The following is a 15,977-nucleotide window of genomic DNA, read 5'->3' as shown; positions in this document are numbered from 1 at the left end:
TGCCAGCTAGCACCTATAACGCCAGACATCTGACAAGCCATCTAGCAACACCAACCAAACACAAGCATGGGTCCTCACATCGAAATTTACGGAGTTCATCCCAGCAAAACTTCCGCCAGTCTTCTCCAAGACAGCACTGAAAGGGTCACACATCCTATACCAACAAAAGGAGATTTTGGGCTCAGGCTGAAGGTAAGTACAGTTCTTCCTTGGAAAATTCTGATTCAAGAGTGTGGAGAGAGGGGAAGAAATCCCTTTCTAAGTTACCAGATTAAATCGTTACAACCCTGTTTCCTTGGAGGTTTTATTCCTTCACTTGTTATCCGGCACTGGGGATAAAAATTTCAATACAAAAAAAGGAAAAGAAAAAACAAACTTGCTGAACATCATTAAAACGAGCAGGCATTGCCAGGTGAATATGAGGTGCACAAGATAAGCAAGACCCAGCCCTGGCATCACCAGCCTTCTAGCTCAGGAGAGAGCAGTAATGTAACAGGCTTGTGACAGACGGGGCGTGGAAACGCTGTCAGCAGGGGACCATGTGTGCATGCACAGAGGACTATGGGGAGATAGAGTAGGAGCCCCAAGCCTGTCAGAGGGTGTCAGGTCAGGAAGGACTTGCTAGAGATGAAGCATCCTCTCCTAAAAGACTGAGTTAGGTAAAAGGGGGGGGGGGGGGGGGGGAGAAGATTCCAGGTGAAAGTGACAACATGAGTAACAGCAAGAGACACGCTAGCATCCCAGGGCTGCTGCTGTCGAAGGCCCTCCTGTTCTTTACAAATTGCTTCTCGATCCCCAACCAGCTACCAATGATTCTTGAGGACCAACTGGCTACATACACAGCACCAGCAACGCGTTCACATTAACACATGAAGCATCCTCCTTTTCTGTTGTGTCTCTAACTGCCGCCAAAGTTAGTCCTCTGAGTCAGGGACCACACATGTCAGCTACAGATGGAAAGGTCCGCACGCAAGATAGGCACTGCTGAGAAAACTCGCCGGTTGTCCAGCCAGCCTTGGGATGCCCAGTGCCGTGGCATGGCCCTGCAGGATCAGCCGGGCAGGACCTGTCAGTCTCACTCTCCAAAATCTGAGTGGACAACACCGCAGATGAAGCGGTAAGCAGTAGGGAGTGAAGCTTGGCTATTAAGCAAGTTCAGACCAGGAGGAATCATGGCAACCTAAATTTTTGAGGAAGCCAAAAGCTTGAATAGAAAGAAACAATATGGAAAGAAAGAGAGAGAGCTACAAAGCAGAGGACAGGAACAACCCTTCTAGGATGTTTGGGAGAAGCAGACCCGAGAGATACAGGTATGGGAACAATGTCTGGATGGGGCTGCAGAGATTTCTGCTTCTCGGTGAAAAAATGACATTCTCCAGGTCCCTCTACTGTGAGGCACAGTACTGAAGTGATGTGACCGAGTTCTGGTACGTGAGACATAACGGCACAGCCTTAGAAGTCTTCCAAGAAGGACATACTCTGGTACGCTCTCTCCATCCTGCTGGCCTGCAACACAGAGGTGATGGCAGGGGCTCTGGCAGCAATTCTACACTATGAGTTTCAAGTCTACACACACTAGACAGAGCATCTTGGGGCCCTAATTTACCTGCCTGAGAAAAAAAATAAAGATCTACCTGTAGAAGCCGCTATTTTCCAGATGATACCAATCCTAACTGATACAGTGATTGAGACAGTGTCATCTCACCTAGAGGGGCAGGCCCTTTAGACCGTCACACACAAGTCTGAGATGTGCCACTCTACAGGAGTAGATCCCCAATTTCGACATGGGGAAACAGCAGCTCATCTGTGACAGAACCAGAAGATGAACCCAAATCATCTGAACTTGAGATTCCAAACTCATCTAAATGAAGTCAAACAAACTGATTAAAGCAGGTCCGCAAGTATTCTAGGGTTCAACAAATATTCTGAGCCCTGGCCGGGTGGCTCAGTCATTTAGAGTATTGTCCCAACATGCTGAGGTTGCCTATTCAATCCCCAGTCAGGTCACATACAAGATTTAACCAATGATAGTATGAAAAAGTGAACCAACAAATTGATGTTTCTCTCTCTCTTTCTTTCTCTATCTCTCTCATCTACAAAAATAAAAATAAGTTAAAATAAATAACCTGACCACAAAAGGCCAATAAAAACACCCATGCTGAATGCAGTATCACTTAGCTTGCACAAATGACACTTTACCATGTCCCTGGAACCCTTTAGCCAATCGAGACATAAAAACTCTTTCCAACACACATACTCCACCCTAACCACCTAGGAAAGGGTAGTGAACCCTGGGCACTGTGCATGGCACAAGCCTGCCCGATTCCAATGTATAAGGAATGGGATGGATTTTTAAGGGCACAAGGGATTTGAGGAGGCCTACAGCATTTTTTGTTTTGTTAATGGTAAGAGGTCTTTCTCATTAGCTGTAAGCAAAAGAATGTTCCGTCCACCACGGTAATTGGAAGAATCAACCTTTGCATTGCACTTCCCAGGCACTGATGTCCCCGTCCATCTCAGCGCCCCAGTGTGGCAAGGGTGGCAGGTGACACCAATGCTTTGAATTGTTCAGGGACTTTAGATGGCTGAGTTGAAGGCACCAGTGTACCTGGCACGAATCCCCTTCATGAAATGAACCCAGTGCCGACTGTGTGCAGACATGTCCTCCGTGCTGGAGGCAGCAGAGCACAAGCCCCATCCTCGCTCTGGCTGGGGGGGGGGGGGGGGGGGCCTGCAGGGGGTGGCAGGCAAAAGCAACAAAGGAATCCAATTGGACGATGACAAGTGCTAAAACGAAAAAGAAAAGAACAGAACAGCATGTGCTGGGGAGAGTGAACATGGGCTAGCACTACTTCTGAGAGCAGATGTGCTTCCAACAATACTCTGGACAATGCAATCTGGCCCACCGCTGCCTGGTTTTGTCAATAAAGCTTTATTGGAACCCAGCCCCCTCCAACTACTGACATATTCATCTACGACTGCTTTCATGCTCCAAGGAGGACGTTGAGGAATTGAAACAGAGACAGAAACTGTATGGCTGCAAAGCCTAAAACACTGACTAGCCAACCCTTTACAGAATAAGTGTGTCCACTCTGTTCTGGTTAATCACCTGGAGTTTGTCCACAAGCAAAGGGCTCTGCTCAAAGTTTCAGGTTCCAGTTCAATAAAGAGTTAACTCTGTATTATCCATGATGCCCTGGTGCCTACCAACCACTAAGCTCTCAGTCTGTATTTGCTGAGCGAAGAAGTTAGATAGGAAGAAAGGGGAGGGGCTGTGAGGAAGAGAGGGGTAGGACTTTCCTTCTTTCAAAACTAATCTGGCATATGCTCTTCATGGAATATTTTAAAAGCCTGCAGATTCTTTCCTTGGTAACTAAGTATCTGAACACAGGACTCTGTATACATCTGCACAGGACCTAAAGTCACTATGTTTCATTTCAAGCAAATAAACACTGGGTTAAAATGTTGCTCAGTAAACCAAAAATTGAATTTGTTTAATTTTAAATACCCAGGAAAATGCTCTCCACACCCACTCTTAGAAGAATACTCATTGGTTGTTGCTGCCGTTGTTCTAATATCACACACTGCAAAAAAACATAAGCAGTTGGGATAAATAATCTTTGCCTCAGAGATGAGCTCTTAAAAACACTTCGGATTTGGGAAATAGAATTGCTTTCAACCAGAGGAGGGAACCTAGCTGTCCAGGCACTTGTTAAATATTGATTCTTCACCCCCATCATTTCTTCATAAGCCTGCATTTTTCATGTTGACTGATTCGAGGCACCTTTTTCATAAATATGCATCACTTTTCACACAGCTCTTTATCATTTCAACTTTTTTTTAGCAACGTGTCTCATTAACTTGTGTTCTATGTAATAACAGTCTGATGGAAAGAGTTTTAAAAATCAACTGAGGCCCTGGCCGGTTTGCTCAGTGGTAGAGCATCGGCCTGGCATGCAGGAGTCCCGGGTTTGATTCCCGGCCAGGGCACACAGGAGAAGCGCCCTTCTGCTTCTCCACCCCTCCCCCTCTCCTTCCTCTCTGTCTCTCTCTTCCCCTCCCGCAGCCAAGGCTCCACTGGAGCAAAGTTGGCCCGGGCGCTGAGGATGGCTCTGTGGCCTCTGCCTCAGGTGCTAGAATGGCTCTGATTGCGGCAGAGCCAGAGCGATGCCCCAAGATGGGCGGGGCATCGCCCCCTGGTGGGCATGCCGGGTGGATCCCGGTCGGGTGCATGCGGGAGTCTGTCTGACTGCCTCCCCGTTTCCAGCTTTGGAAAAATACAAAAAAAAAAAATCAACTGAGTATCTATTCTCAGCATGGAACTAAAAGGGAACATTTTGACTTAAGTCTGTCTCACGAAACTATTCAAAGTGTGTATTAAGCTCACATAATGAATTATCTATAATAACACCTGAAGCACTCAGAAGATAACAAATAAAAAATTTCCACCTACAGGTATTTCCAGAGACAACCCCTCCAGTTAGGCATGTCTCCCAAACAAAGACAAATCTGGGAGAAAATGAAAATATCACTAGCACAGGAATCTATTTCCCACACGTTGAAATTGCAGAAAAATCGCAGCAGCCTGAGTCCATAGAAATGATTGATCAGCTCTGCTTCAGGCTCAAGAAGTAATCCTGCCCACGGTCAAGGTCAGGTCAGCAGGGGTTTTGGAAGAAGTCAGGAAATGCAAAGGAAACCCAGGATATGATCGAATAATCCTGTCTTAATACCCAGTCTTAAAGCCCCACAAATCACGGGAAAAAATGTCACACTGGGAGAAATATTCCTAGTGAATAATACAGACACACCACATTTCTTGATATAACAGAGAAAGAGAAATGCAATAATCACAAGAGGTTTTCTATATTGAGCCCAGTGACTTAAAAAAACAACAACACAAACCTCCCACATTTAGGAAACCTTCAGGACGACAAAGAACAGCAGTGGTACCCCATCAATGAGCCAGGTGCTCTGTCCCTGAGCACGCGGCCTGGCAGGAAGCAAGCGGTAGGAAGGGGAGCCGCCATGGAAGTGCGGGCCAATCAATCACACGCTGGGGAAAACTCTCAAAAGCACAACCCTGACTTTCAAACTTGTGCTTCCAGCAAAGGGACGTTGAGAGTCCCAAACAACCATAGGATTCCGGAGCAGGACCTCAGAAAGCTTGCCAGCTGTCACTCTGCCAAGCCACTGCACCCGCTCTGAGCTGAACTGGCCTGCGGAGAGGGCGATGGCGACCGTGGGCCACTACCGGCCCTTCCACCCCCGCGATTCCGCGATTAAAACACCTGCAGGCAGCGGCAGTCTCTACTCCGGTTCCTCTGTACCGTTTACTGGGGGGGGGGGGGGGGGGGGGGGGTGTAGGAGGCTTTCGAAAGGGTGTCCCTAAAAAAATCAGAATCAGAATGCAGTTTTTTCCATGACAACAGTACGCTCAGCCCTTGTTTTATACACAAAGTCCTCACTCAGTCACCGCAAACACTTTTATCATGTTTATGGGCCTAGGTTCTCAATTTACGAGCCTTGTGTTTTCCCAATGCAGCTGGCTGGCAGGGCTGGGTTCTCCTTTAAATGCTTTACATATTTTAACTCAATTCTTCAAGGTACTGTACAAATATTATGGCCATTTTGCATTGGGGGAAATTGAGGAACAGAGTCTTGCCCTGGTCCTGATGAATTCTCCACCTGTGAGGATGCTCCCCACCCCACCCCCTGACACTTGACATCCCATCATTTCCTCAATGGACCATAGCCATCCTGAGCCTGCCCTGGGTGACCTGGTCTACCTCGGATTCTCAAATTCACCCACCCTACTGTCCGCCCACTGTGATCTTCCTCTTACGTCAGTTTTCTGAACAGTTCATCCGGCTAACACCAACTCCTCAGGCTCACCGAGACCACCTGCCCCTCGCAGGCTGTCTGTTTGCCCTTCTTCCTTTCTAGAACCCGGACTCACAGTCTGTGGCATCAGCCACCTTCTCCACAGTGTCTTCCATTCCTCTACCCCATTCTCTGCCTACTGAGTCACCCCAGAAAAATCCTAACCTTTATCAGCCGACCTGCCCACATTCTTGACACCTACACCCAAACAGCTAGCAAGTCTGCAAGGAAAACCCAAGTCTCACAGCCACCTGGACCTGCGTCCCTGTCCCGCCCAACGCTCCTGCCCCTGGTAACCCCTCAGCCTGGGTGTCTCCGCAGCTTCTTCAGTCCCCCTCAGCCCAAAGCCCTGTCTCACCATCTCCAGGTCACACCCAGCAAGAGAGTGTTCCGTCTTGTCCCCCAGCCTCTCACCATCTCCAGCTCGGTCCCACTTAGGGAGGAGAGTACCCGCCAGGTCCCTGCCCTCCCGTCACGCCCTCACCTCACCTCTCCTCCTCCTCCTCCTCCTCCTCCATGTGGCATTTCACAGACACCCGCATCAGCGTCCTTTCCTCTGATGCCTCCCTCTGACGGAGCTCGGGCCCAGTCACCACTGACTTAACCTGTGGTCACTTCCAGTCACCTGCCATGATCTTGGGCCCACCTCCTCCTTCTGGAAAATGCCCGTCCTCAGCCTGCCCAACAGGACACTCTCCTCTCAGGCTACTAGTCAGGGTCTGCTCCTCTGGCTGATCGCACAAGAACTGCATGCCTACCGGGTAGCAGCACTGACCGGGCACCACGTGTCCTCAGCAAGTGAGCTCACGACCAGGGCATCAATGGTCACCCTTACGGATAAGTACAAAAAGGGTCTAGAACTATATTCTCGTAATGATGCTAGAATTTAGAAATAGTTAAATGGTTCTCTTTGGGCTGCCAGATGACCGACAGACATTTTTTTCCCATGGCGCTTTGCTATGCTTTCCAAATTTCTTTCACTAAGCTTTTACTTTATTAATAATAAACCTGTTACCCAAATAATCTGAGATCTTACCTAGGCAAGAATATATATGTGTGTGTGTATGTATGTGTTAATATGATGATTGTTATAAACGGCTAAACAAACTGATGAATCATGAGACTAAAATGTATATAATAAAGTTTCATTAAACAATTTATGTGATTCATTGTATGGGACTGAAAACAAAGAAACACACAGAATCCAGCCTCAGAACCAACACCCAATCTCTTCTGTGAGCGCCTCAAAAAATCTAGAGAAGTCTCTACATATAAAACCAGAAATGGTAATAGCCAAACCAGATATATAAAACAAGTATCTATTGACACATGCAGCAATCTTTATTCATTTCAAAAATATTAAAGAAAGCAAGTTTCAAAAAGGTAAGTGTGGTATGTTACACTTTCTGTAAAACTGTTAACGCACACTAAACAATACTATACATTGTTTAGCCCATACCTGCAAATGTGATAAAAATGCAAAACATACATGATGACAGCCACTAACTTGGGGATGGTCACCACCACCAAGAAAGAACATCACAGTTTTGAAGGTAAAGTGGCAAAATGTCAACAACTGTCCAATCAGGGAGGCAGGTACACAGAAGTGTGCTTTATTGTTTTTTACTTTGTTAGCTATACTTTTCTAAATACAAGTATTCAGCAGAGCTGTATTTGTTCAAAACCAAACTTTGAACTGCACTCCGCTGTGGGCCCTGACTCCATGTGTAGAGTGACTGGGAACAGGTGCTGTCCTCTGCGCCTCAGTCAAGGGCCCTGGGACAGCCGAAGGTTTTCCCACGGCATCCGTCTCGGGGACACACAGACACAATTACCAGGAGATAAAAGTCCTCCACCCCGAGAGAAGCAGTCCAGAGGTCAGGGTAGTTCAAGTGAATCTAGGTACAGAGGAACCTGAGAAAGTAAGACAGTCCTGCAAATCCAACTTTCCACAGGGTTAGCTGCTATCAAAATCAGGTAGGTGTGTTTGGCTGTGGGCCAAAGAACAGAACATCAAGTTCATGCAGAAGAGTGAGGGAGGGACCAATGAAAGCAAACTCAGCAATCAAGTGACCCCTCAGTGGCCGGAGATGTGTCTATGACTCCTACAGCCCCTCTCACTCACCACCTATTCAGCCTGTCCTGAACAATGCTGACAAGCACGAGCTTGCAGTCCACCAAGCTGGGCTCATACCCCAGCCCTGATACTCCACCAGTCATCTGATCCTAGCCATTCATCTCTTCACAGAGTCTCCAGGTCCCTCTTTTATTTTTTTTCATTTTTTTTTTTTTTAAGTGAAAGGAGGAGAGTTAGAGAGACCGACTCCCGCATGCGCCCTGACCGGGATCCACCCAGCAACCTCTGTCTGGGGCTGATGCTCAAATCAACCAAGCTATCCTCAGATCCTGAGGCCAATGCTCAGACCAACTGAGCCACTGGCTTAGGGACAAGAAGAGGGAGAGCAGGGGGAGGGGAAGAGAAGGGGGAGGGGAAGAAAAAGGGGAGGGAGAGGGAAAGAGAAGCAGATGGTCGCTTCTCTTGTGTGCCCTGACTGGGAATTGAATCTGGAATGTCTACACACTGGGCCAACGTTCTATCCATTGAGCCAAGTGGTCAGAGTGAGGTCCCTCTTTTCAAACAAGCCTGTAGTATCTGGTTAACAGAACTATTGGGTGGAATAAACTAAGTGATTTAAGTAAAACATTTTGCACTGTATTTGATACATAGACCCTGGTTTATCAGGCACCAGTCTCTGGTGATAAAGTGACTATCAAGATGGCCAGGGACCCTGTCCTGATGCAGGTTACAGACTCAACAGATAACCACTGCCATGGGGGGGGGTCACTCCAGGGGTGTCCCGGGGTCTTGACTTTAACATTAGAAATCAGAACCAGCTACATAATTTGGGGGGCCCAGTGCAAAATGAAAATGTTTGCAAAGTGCCAAAGATGAAAAATTTCAAGATGGTGACTACAGAGCATTAAGCCAAGCACAGGATCCTAGGGCCACATGCCCTGAGCCCTGCTGGCAGAAAGTGTGCCAAACACTCTGCAGACCCTCAAAAACGAGGGCCAACCAGAACTGGCCTTCTGAGACTCACCCCGAGTCAGAAGCATCGGGGAGGGGCCACAGCAAAGCTGAAGGGGGCCGCCAGCTCCACAGTAAAGCCCACTGTTCATCCAGTGTGTGACAGTATCAGGGACACTCCAGTTTTTTTACTCTCTACAATGCAGCTACCATACCTTCCCTAGAAGTCTCCCCCTCTTTCCATTCTACCTCTGAAACAACTCTCTACAGTTCATGTCATCACAGGGCTGTGCCCACCGGACATCCACAGGCAGAAGGCTCCCTGGGACCTAGTGTCGGCCAGGGATGGCCCCGCTTCCCAGGCGCCTCTTGGTTAAGGAGCTGACAAACAGACTGAGTCTCAGTGACATCTCCAAAGGATAACTGGCGCTTGTGGAAGGCCGGCACATGTCCCTGAGGTGACACCGGGGGACTGGCTACCAGGGTTGCTGGGAAACCCATCGGCGGTCACTTGATGAAACGTCAGATGCGGAGGGTCAGTGCAGTGAGCAGTCAGGGCACAGTGAAGTGGGGGCTCAGGGCACAGCACTGGCCTTCTCCTTCAGTCATTAAACACAGCTCAGACCTTGATACACGGAGACACCTGTCAGCCAGCTTACGGCCCCTGGTCTCTTCACCCTGTAGATAAGCAGCAGCACAGTGTTTACATGAGATACACTTTACATATTCGACCCATTCCAACAGCTTTAACCAAACTGGAAGGATGTGAGTGGGGAGACTGTGGGGGGTTCTGGGGTCACAATCCCAGCTCCATCACCTGGCCACTGTCTGAGCTCGGGGAAATGACACACCTCTCTGAGCTCAATGCCATCGCGTGTGGAAAGCACTTATGACGCTGTGCGGCACACAAGGGTTCAATAAATGTTAACTGATTTTACCCTCATAACTCATGTGCTTCGCACCCACCCCCAGCATGCCAGCAGGTACGTGGCTCAGGCACCCTTCAGAATGCCCGCTGCTGAAGGGCATGAAGCATGACCCCATGGGTCCTCTCCAAGGACTCACACTCAAGATTGGAGGAACCCATGCCGGAGAACTAGAGCCAACGCCTTTGCTCCAAGTTCCTGCCCAAAGGCACAGATGTTCTTAAAATATTTTTGCTATGAGAACTCCACAGAAGGTAGAGCTATTCCTAGTGTTCACGTTATTTTTGTCTTGTTCTTTATTACTAAAAGAATACTCACGTGTCTCTGACTAATCCATTTGCTATTAAAACTAAAACGTATTCAGTCTATATTGTTAATTTACAGTCAGCCTGACCACAGTCAGAACATATAGCTTGTAATGTTCATAGTCATTTAGAGTTTAAAAAAAAAGACAGCACAGCAGGAGATAACTGAACAGCAGATAAAATCACACATGTGCCTTCACACCTCCTTGTGAATGGGCAGACTGACCACTTACTAGACCTACATGCATGGTTCCTAAGGTACCAGCATGAATTTCTGTTCTTGGTCGGCTGGTTAGTTGGTTTGTATCCTGCAAATGGCGATGGATTTGAACCACCTTCTGTCACTGGACCTTCCCCCAAAACACAAATTTTTATAATAGCAGGTACAGCCTACAAACAAGAAAGTAGGGCAGGTTCGCCAGTCTAGACAAGGAAGAAATTTAGCACCTGGACCTTATTACATCCCAAGAGCAATAGAAAAACTGATCATTATTAATTGACAGATAGCGCCCAAGACTAATCACGCAGTTAGATGTCACATTTTTTAGTCTAGCTCTGCATGTTATATCAGTGGTCCCCAACCCCCAGGCCATGGACCGGGACCAGTCCGTGGGCCATTTGGTACAGGTCCGCAGAGAAAGAATAAATAACATTATTTCCGTTTTATTTAAATTTAAGTCTGAGTGATGTTTTATTTTTTTTAAATGACCAGATTCCCTCTGTTGCATCAGTCTAAGACTCACTCTTGACGCTTGTCTCAGTCACGTGATACATTTATCCGTCCCACCCTAAAGGCCGGTCCGTGAAAATATTTTTTGACATTAAACCGGTCCGTGGCCCAAAAAAGGTTGGGGACCACTGTGTTAGATCACAGTGAAACAAAAGAACACAGGCAATAGGAGAGACCCTATCAGAAAGCCAAGGGGCGCATCAGAAGCTGCCTCCTCCCTATGGGCTCATCCCTAGTGAGTGTCGGGGCCATGCACAAAGCAAGGGTTCCATAAATATTGGTTGAATGGAATCATAAAAAGATCGGAGTGTGGTTTTATTTTTATAGGTACAAAACCATCCTGAAGAGTCTTATGACATCCTGCTTATTGACTACCATCTCAAATCTTTCCACCTAGGAAGACCAGTTTCAAAGGTAGCCCATGTTTACCACTAAGCAGTAATAGCCGATCCACAGGAGATAAGAACACAGTCAGCGATGTCATCACGGAAAATTTGCATCTTCTGGGAAAAAGCAACGTGATGTTTATAAATTCCTTCCCCTTCATGAGCCCATGCATTATCGCAGGCATTACACAAACCCTAGTACATTTTATTGCTGCTGTTTTGAGGGAAAGAGGCCAAATCCAGACCAATCAACCTGCATGAGTCAGGACAAAGACAACTTACAACAGGAAAGGAATCTAGCAGTGGATATCATCCAGCCTCCCAGGAAAAGCTGGTAGACACGTGTGTGTCTTGCATTGTAACTTGGCTATTTCTTCCCACCATATTCAAAAGGGTCTGCACATTGCTTCGTTAATTCTACCTGTCAGGAAAGAGAGATGCAGGTACTACCTGTTGGAACAGCAGTAAAATCTCTACCCATAGACTTGACAGGTGTGAACATGGCAGTAGACTTGCCCCTCCCCATGAACAGGGAAATGGGTGTATGGCCCTGGGGTGGACTCCCTTATCAACTGGAAAACTGAGATATTTTCATATTGACGTTGCCACCCAGGCGACACAGATTATATCTTGGCCATCTTCAAGTGAAGGGTAAAGGATACATTCTGCATTCCCCAGAACAAAGCCACCTAATCCAAACAGATTTTATCTCGTCTCAGTGTAGAAGCTGGTGAGCAGCACAGTATAGTGCCCCTCTGTCTCATATTAATTCAATTCAATTCAACTAATACATAGCAGGCACTGGGTGATACATATTATTTAGGATTAGCAGGTTACCACTATTTCCTTGAACCGAAATCTATAAAAATCCTCTCTTAAAGGCACTATCCCTGTCCCTCACTTTATCTGTCACTTCTAACTGTAAACATTTCTTTGAAGTTAAGAGCTCAAAAGGAAATTCTAAAATCAGAGTGCCATCATCTGTTATAAAATCCGTAATCCTATTTAAAACAGCACCTCTAGCTTTCACTTATTTCTCTTCCTTTCCACTTTTCCCTAAATAGAAAAGGTTAAGTGATTAACATTCAGCCCAATAATGGACAATACACACACACACACAAACACACACACACTGCTCCCCCTTCCAGCTTTCAACAGCAACAAGAAAGCCTAACACCTGCTAAAAGGAAAAGTGAAGAAAAGATGGTACACCTATAACTCGTGTCCCAATCATGAATGGGGGCTAACTCCATCCAGTCCACAAGCTCAGCAAAAATCTGAAGGGTCAGACTCGGAATGAAAGGACTAATTCCCACCCTCACCCCCACCCAGAGAAGGTTACATAAAAGAACTTGGGAACTGATGTACAGTGTGTCCGTAAAGTCATGGTGCACTTTTGACCGGTCACACGAAAGCAACAAAAGACGATAGAAATGTGAAATCTGCACCAAATAAAAGGAAAACCCTCCCAGTTTCTGTAGGATAATGTGGCAGCATGTGCGCATGCACAGATGATGACGTAACACCGTGTATACAGCGGAGCAGCCCACGGCCATGCCAGTCGAGATGTGGATGGTACAGAGGAAAGTTCAATGTGTTCTGTGGCTCGCTAAATTCAAATCTGTGACCAAAGTGCAACATGAATATCCGCACGTTTATAACGAAGCACCACCACATAGGAATAACGTTACTCGGTGGGATAAGCAGTTGAAGGAAACCGGCAGTTTGGTGGAGAAACCCCGTTCTGATAGGCCATCAGTCAGTGACGAGTCTGTAGAGGCTATACGGGATAGCTACCTAAGGAGCCCTAAAAAATCTGTGTGTGAGCCCACATCGAACTGCACTGAATAGGTATGAAACTGGGAGAGTTTTCCTTTTATTTGGTGCAGATTTCACATTTCTATCGTCTTGTTGCTTTCCTGTGACCGGTCAAAAGTGCACCATGACTTTACAGACACACTGTATTTCAAAAAATAAGATCCCAGATACAGTCAACAAACCTGATTTTCATTTTCAGAAACTGGTTTTTAATAAACACATTTATAAAGATTATGAGAACGAGTCAATCTGAAAGACAAGAAGAAAGGAATGACATGTGGCATATCATATTCTCTGAGAGATGAAAAACAAAATGTAAACACAAAACTACCTCCAGAGGTTTTCTTTTTCTTTTTTCAGTCTAGTTTCATAAAAACTGCACTTAGTGTTTAAGGGTTTTCCCAAATCTTTTCATAGGAGATACGTAGCACACTCATAAAAGCTGACTTATTTCCTTTAAGATTTTTTTTCTCAGCCCTGGCTAGTTTGCTCAGTGGTAGAGCCCGGTATGTGGATGTCGGGGTTCAATTCCCAGTCAGGGCACACGGGAGAAGCACCCATCTGCTTCTCTACCCCGCTCCCTCACTTTTTTTTTCTCTCTCTCCCTCTCCTCCTGCAGCCATGGCTTTATTGGAGTGAGTTGGCCCTGGCGCTGAGGATGGCTCCATGGTCTCCTCCTCAGACACTTAGAAGAGCTCAGTTGCTGAGCAACAGAGCAAAGCCCACATGGATAGAGCATCGCCCTCTAGTGGGCTTGCCAGTGGATTTTGGTCAGGGAGCATGCAAGAGTCTCTCTGCCTCCCCTCCTCTCACTGAATTAAAAAAAGAAAAAAAAAGATATTTTTCACCTCAATTATCTAAAGAATTTTATGGGATCATGTTACAGCAGTTGTGAAGTGCTTAAAAAGCAAAGTTAAAAGTGGCAAATAACCATTTTTTTATACCAATGCAATAGTGGAGTGAGGGATAGGTAAAACAAAAAGGCCAGGTCAAACTTGAGGCCCACTGACTTGGACACAAAACTGTCAATAAATTAGTAAAAAAAAAAAAAATGAATCTGCTTTAAAGGTAACCTAGAATCCCACACATTCATCCACCCATCCTTAGCCTCTCCCTCCAACCTAAAATTAACCTGAGTAATTAACCAGAGTTCTGCATTTCTCCTCTCACCAGATGCTTTGGTGGGTTTGGCTCCTCAAAGACAGCTTTGTAATGCAATTTGTAAATTTAACTCACCCAGTAAATAAAGAAAATACTGTAATAAAGTGATCAAAACTCCTTGACTTCCTTTTTTAGGGAACTGCATACTTAAAGTATCCAAAATTACAGTAGCTTTCAATAGTATCAGTAAAGTTACCCTTTCCTATTTGGTAGTTATCTTCAACAAAGTGGCTTTAATTTGGACAGCAAAAAAACCCACAGTACTGTATTTTATAAGACAATTTACAAAATAATCAGGTATTTCATTTAGAAAACAGTATTTCAGAAATATTTGGCATGATGCCTTTAGAAACACAGACACAATCAGATAATCCCCTTAACCCGGCTCCGTTCCAGTGGTAGATGGATCAAGTCCCTTTAGCACAAAGAGAAAGGAAGTTATGGGACAGCCACAAATGAACAACAAAAGTGAAGTTGAACTCAGAATTTTCTGCTCCATTCAACTGTCAGCTTCCCCACAGCTCACCAAACCTTGAAGCTTTAGAGGAAACACCTATCTCCTTCACTAAACTAAAATAAGCCGCAATACAGAGTGACACTACAAATCCATCCTAGCCCTGCGTTTCGGGATCCTGGGAGCATCCAGAGTCTTTCTCAGTACAGCATTTAAGTGCCATTCCTAGAAGGCACTGGCCAATCTCTGCCAGGCCAATCTACAGTGGAACAGTGGGAAAGCGACTGCATTTGTCCAGCCAGATGACAGGAGGGTCACTGTGTTCAACCATCTTCTTGAACTCGGCATCGCCAGAGCCACTGGCCGACCAAAGCACAGCCGATGATGGCACAGGATCGAACACAGTCCCTGACAATCAGAATGCCCCGAGCGCAAGCGAGCAGCTCGGGGTAAATCTACTTTCTGGAACAATACTGGGTGCTTGCATAATTACACACACGCGCGCGCGCGCGTCCATTTTCAGATAATGTGCTGTGCCTGCACCGTGCTGACCCTCTTCCCACCTGGGCTTCTCGGCGCCAGCCTGCCGGAGCGCTCGGCAGGGACCCGGACCCGCGCGCAGGTAAGGGCGGCGCGCCCCGCGGCGAGAGCGGTGGGGCGGCCGGTCCCTGCCAGCGCCGGCCGGCCAGGCTGCCTGAAGGTTGTCCCCGTCTGCTTTACGGTAATGTGCTTTTAAAACCTCGCCGCGACCCAGGTCACAGCTTTAGAGCCCTAATAGCAGCCAAATGAGCGAGCGGGCGGGCGCTCAGTGAGCCGTGCAGGTTACGGCTGTTTAATGGAACCTGGAGTCGTCCCGGGGACGCGGAGGCGGCTGCTCCCCGGGACCCCAGTGTTCGGCGGGGCGGGGCGCAGTGGGCGCGTGGCGGCCCAGCGCCCCCGCCCAGCTGGCCTCACCTGTCCGCCCGCTGCCCCGCGCCGCCCGAGGGCCGCAGCGGGAGACGCGGCCCCGGGCATCCCGTCCCAGAGCAGGAGCAGGAGGAGCGTCCCCGCGAGAGGCGACCGTGCCACCCGGCCCCGCACCTACCAGATAATCCATGTACAGACACGCCTCAGGTATCCGGAGATCAGTCATCCAGCACCAAGAGCATCCGGAACAGCTCCGAACCCGGAAAAAAATGCCGCGTCTTGGGCTGCGAGCAAGCAGCCCCTGCACGAGCCAGAGACCACGAAAACAGCCGAGCGCCACCGAGGAGCCGACGGAGGCCCCAGGGGCGCGGCGATTGGCC

At 47.4% G+C, this 15,977-nt stretch overlaps 1 protein-coding gene across 2 annotated transcripts in view; it reads right to left on the bottom strand.

The window, feature by feature from the left end:
• Positions 1–15,943, bottom strand: part of ARL15 (ADP ribosylation factor like GTPase 15) — a 371,944-nt gene extending 356,001 nt beyond the window's left edge. For both annotated transcript variants that reach the window (XM_066377760.1, XM_066377778.1), the window contains exon 1: positions 15,776–15,943. In XM_066377760.1, coding sequence (XP_066233857.1) covers positions 15,776–15,823 — 48 coding nt within the window. In that variant the 5' untranslated portion in view covers positions 15,824–15,943. The remainder of the gene's footprint in view (positions 1–15,775) is intronic.
• Positions 15,944–15,977: the final 34 nt, after the last annotated feature.

This window comes from Saccopteryx leptura, chromosome 1 (assembly GCF_036850995.1).
Source record: "Saccopteryx leptura isolate mSacLep1 chromosome 1, mSacLep1_pri_phased_curated, whole genome shotgun sequence".
In the NCBI taxonomy this organism is placed as follows: domain Eukaryota; kingdom Metazoa; phylum Chordata; class Mammalia; order Chiroptera; family Emballonuridae; genus Saccopteryx; species Saccopteryx leptura.
The sequence above is the reverse complement of the archived record's forward strand: the minus strand, read 5'-3'. Positions and strand labels throughout refer to the sequence as shown.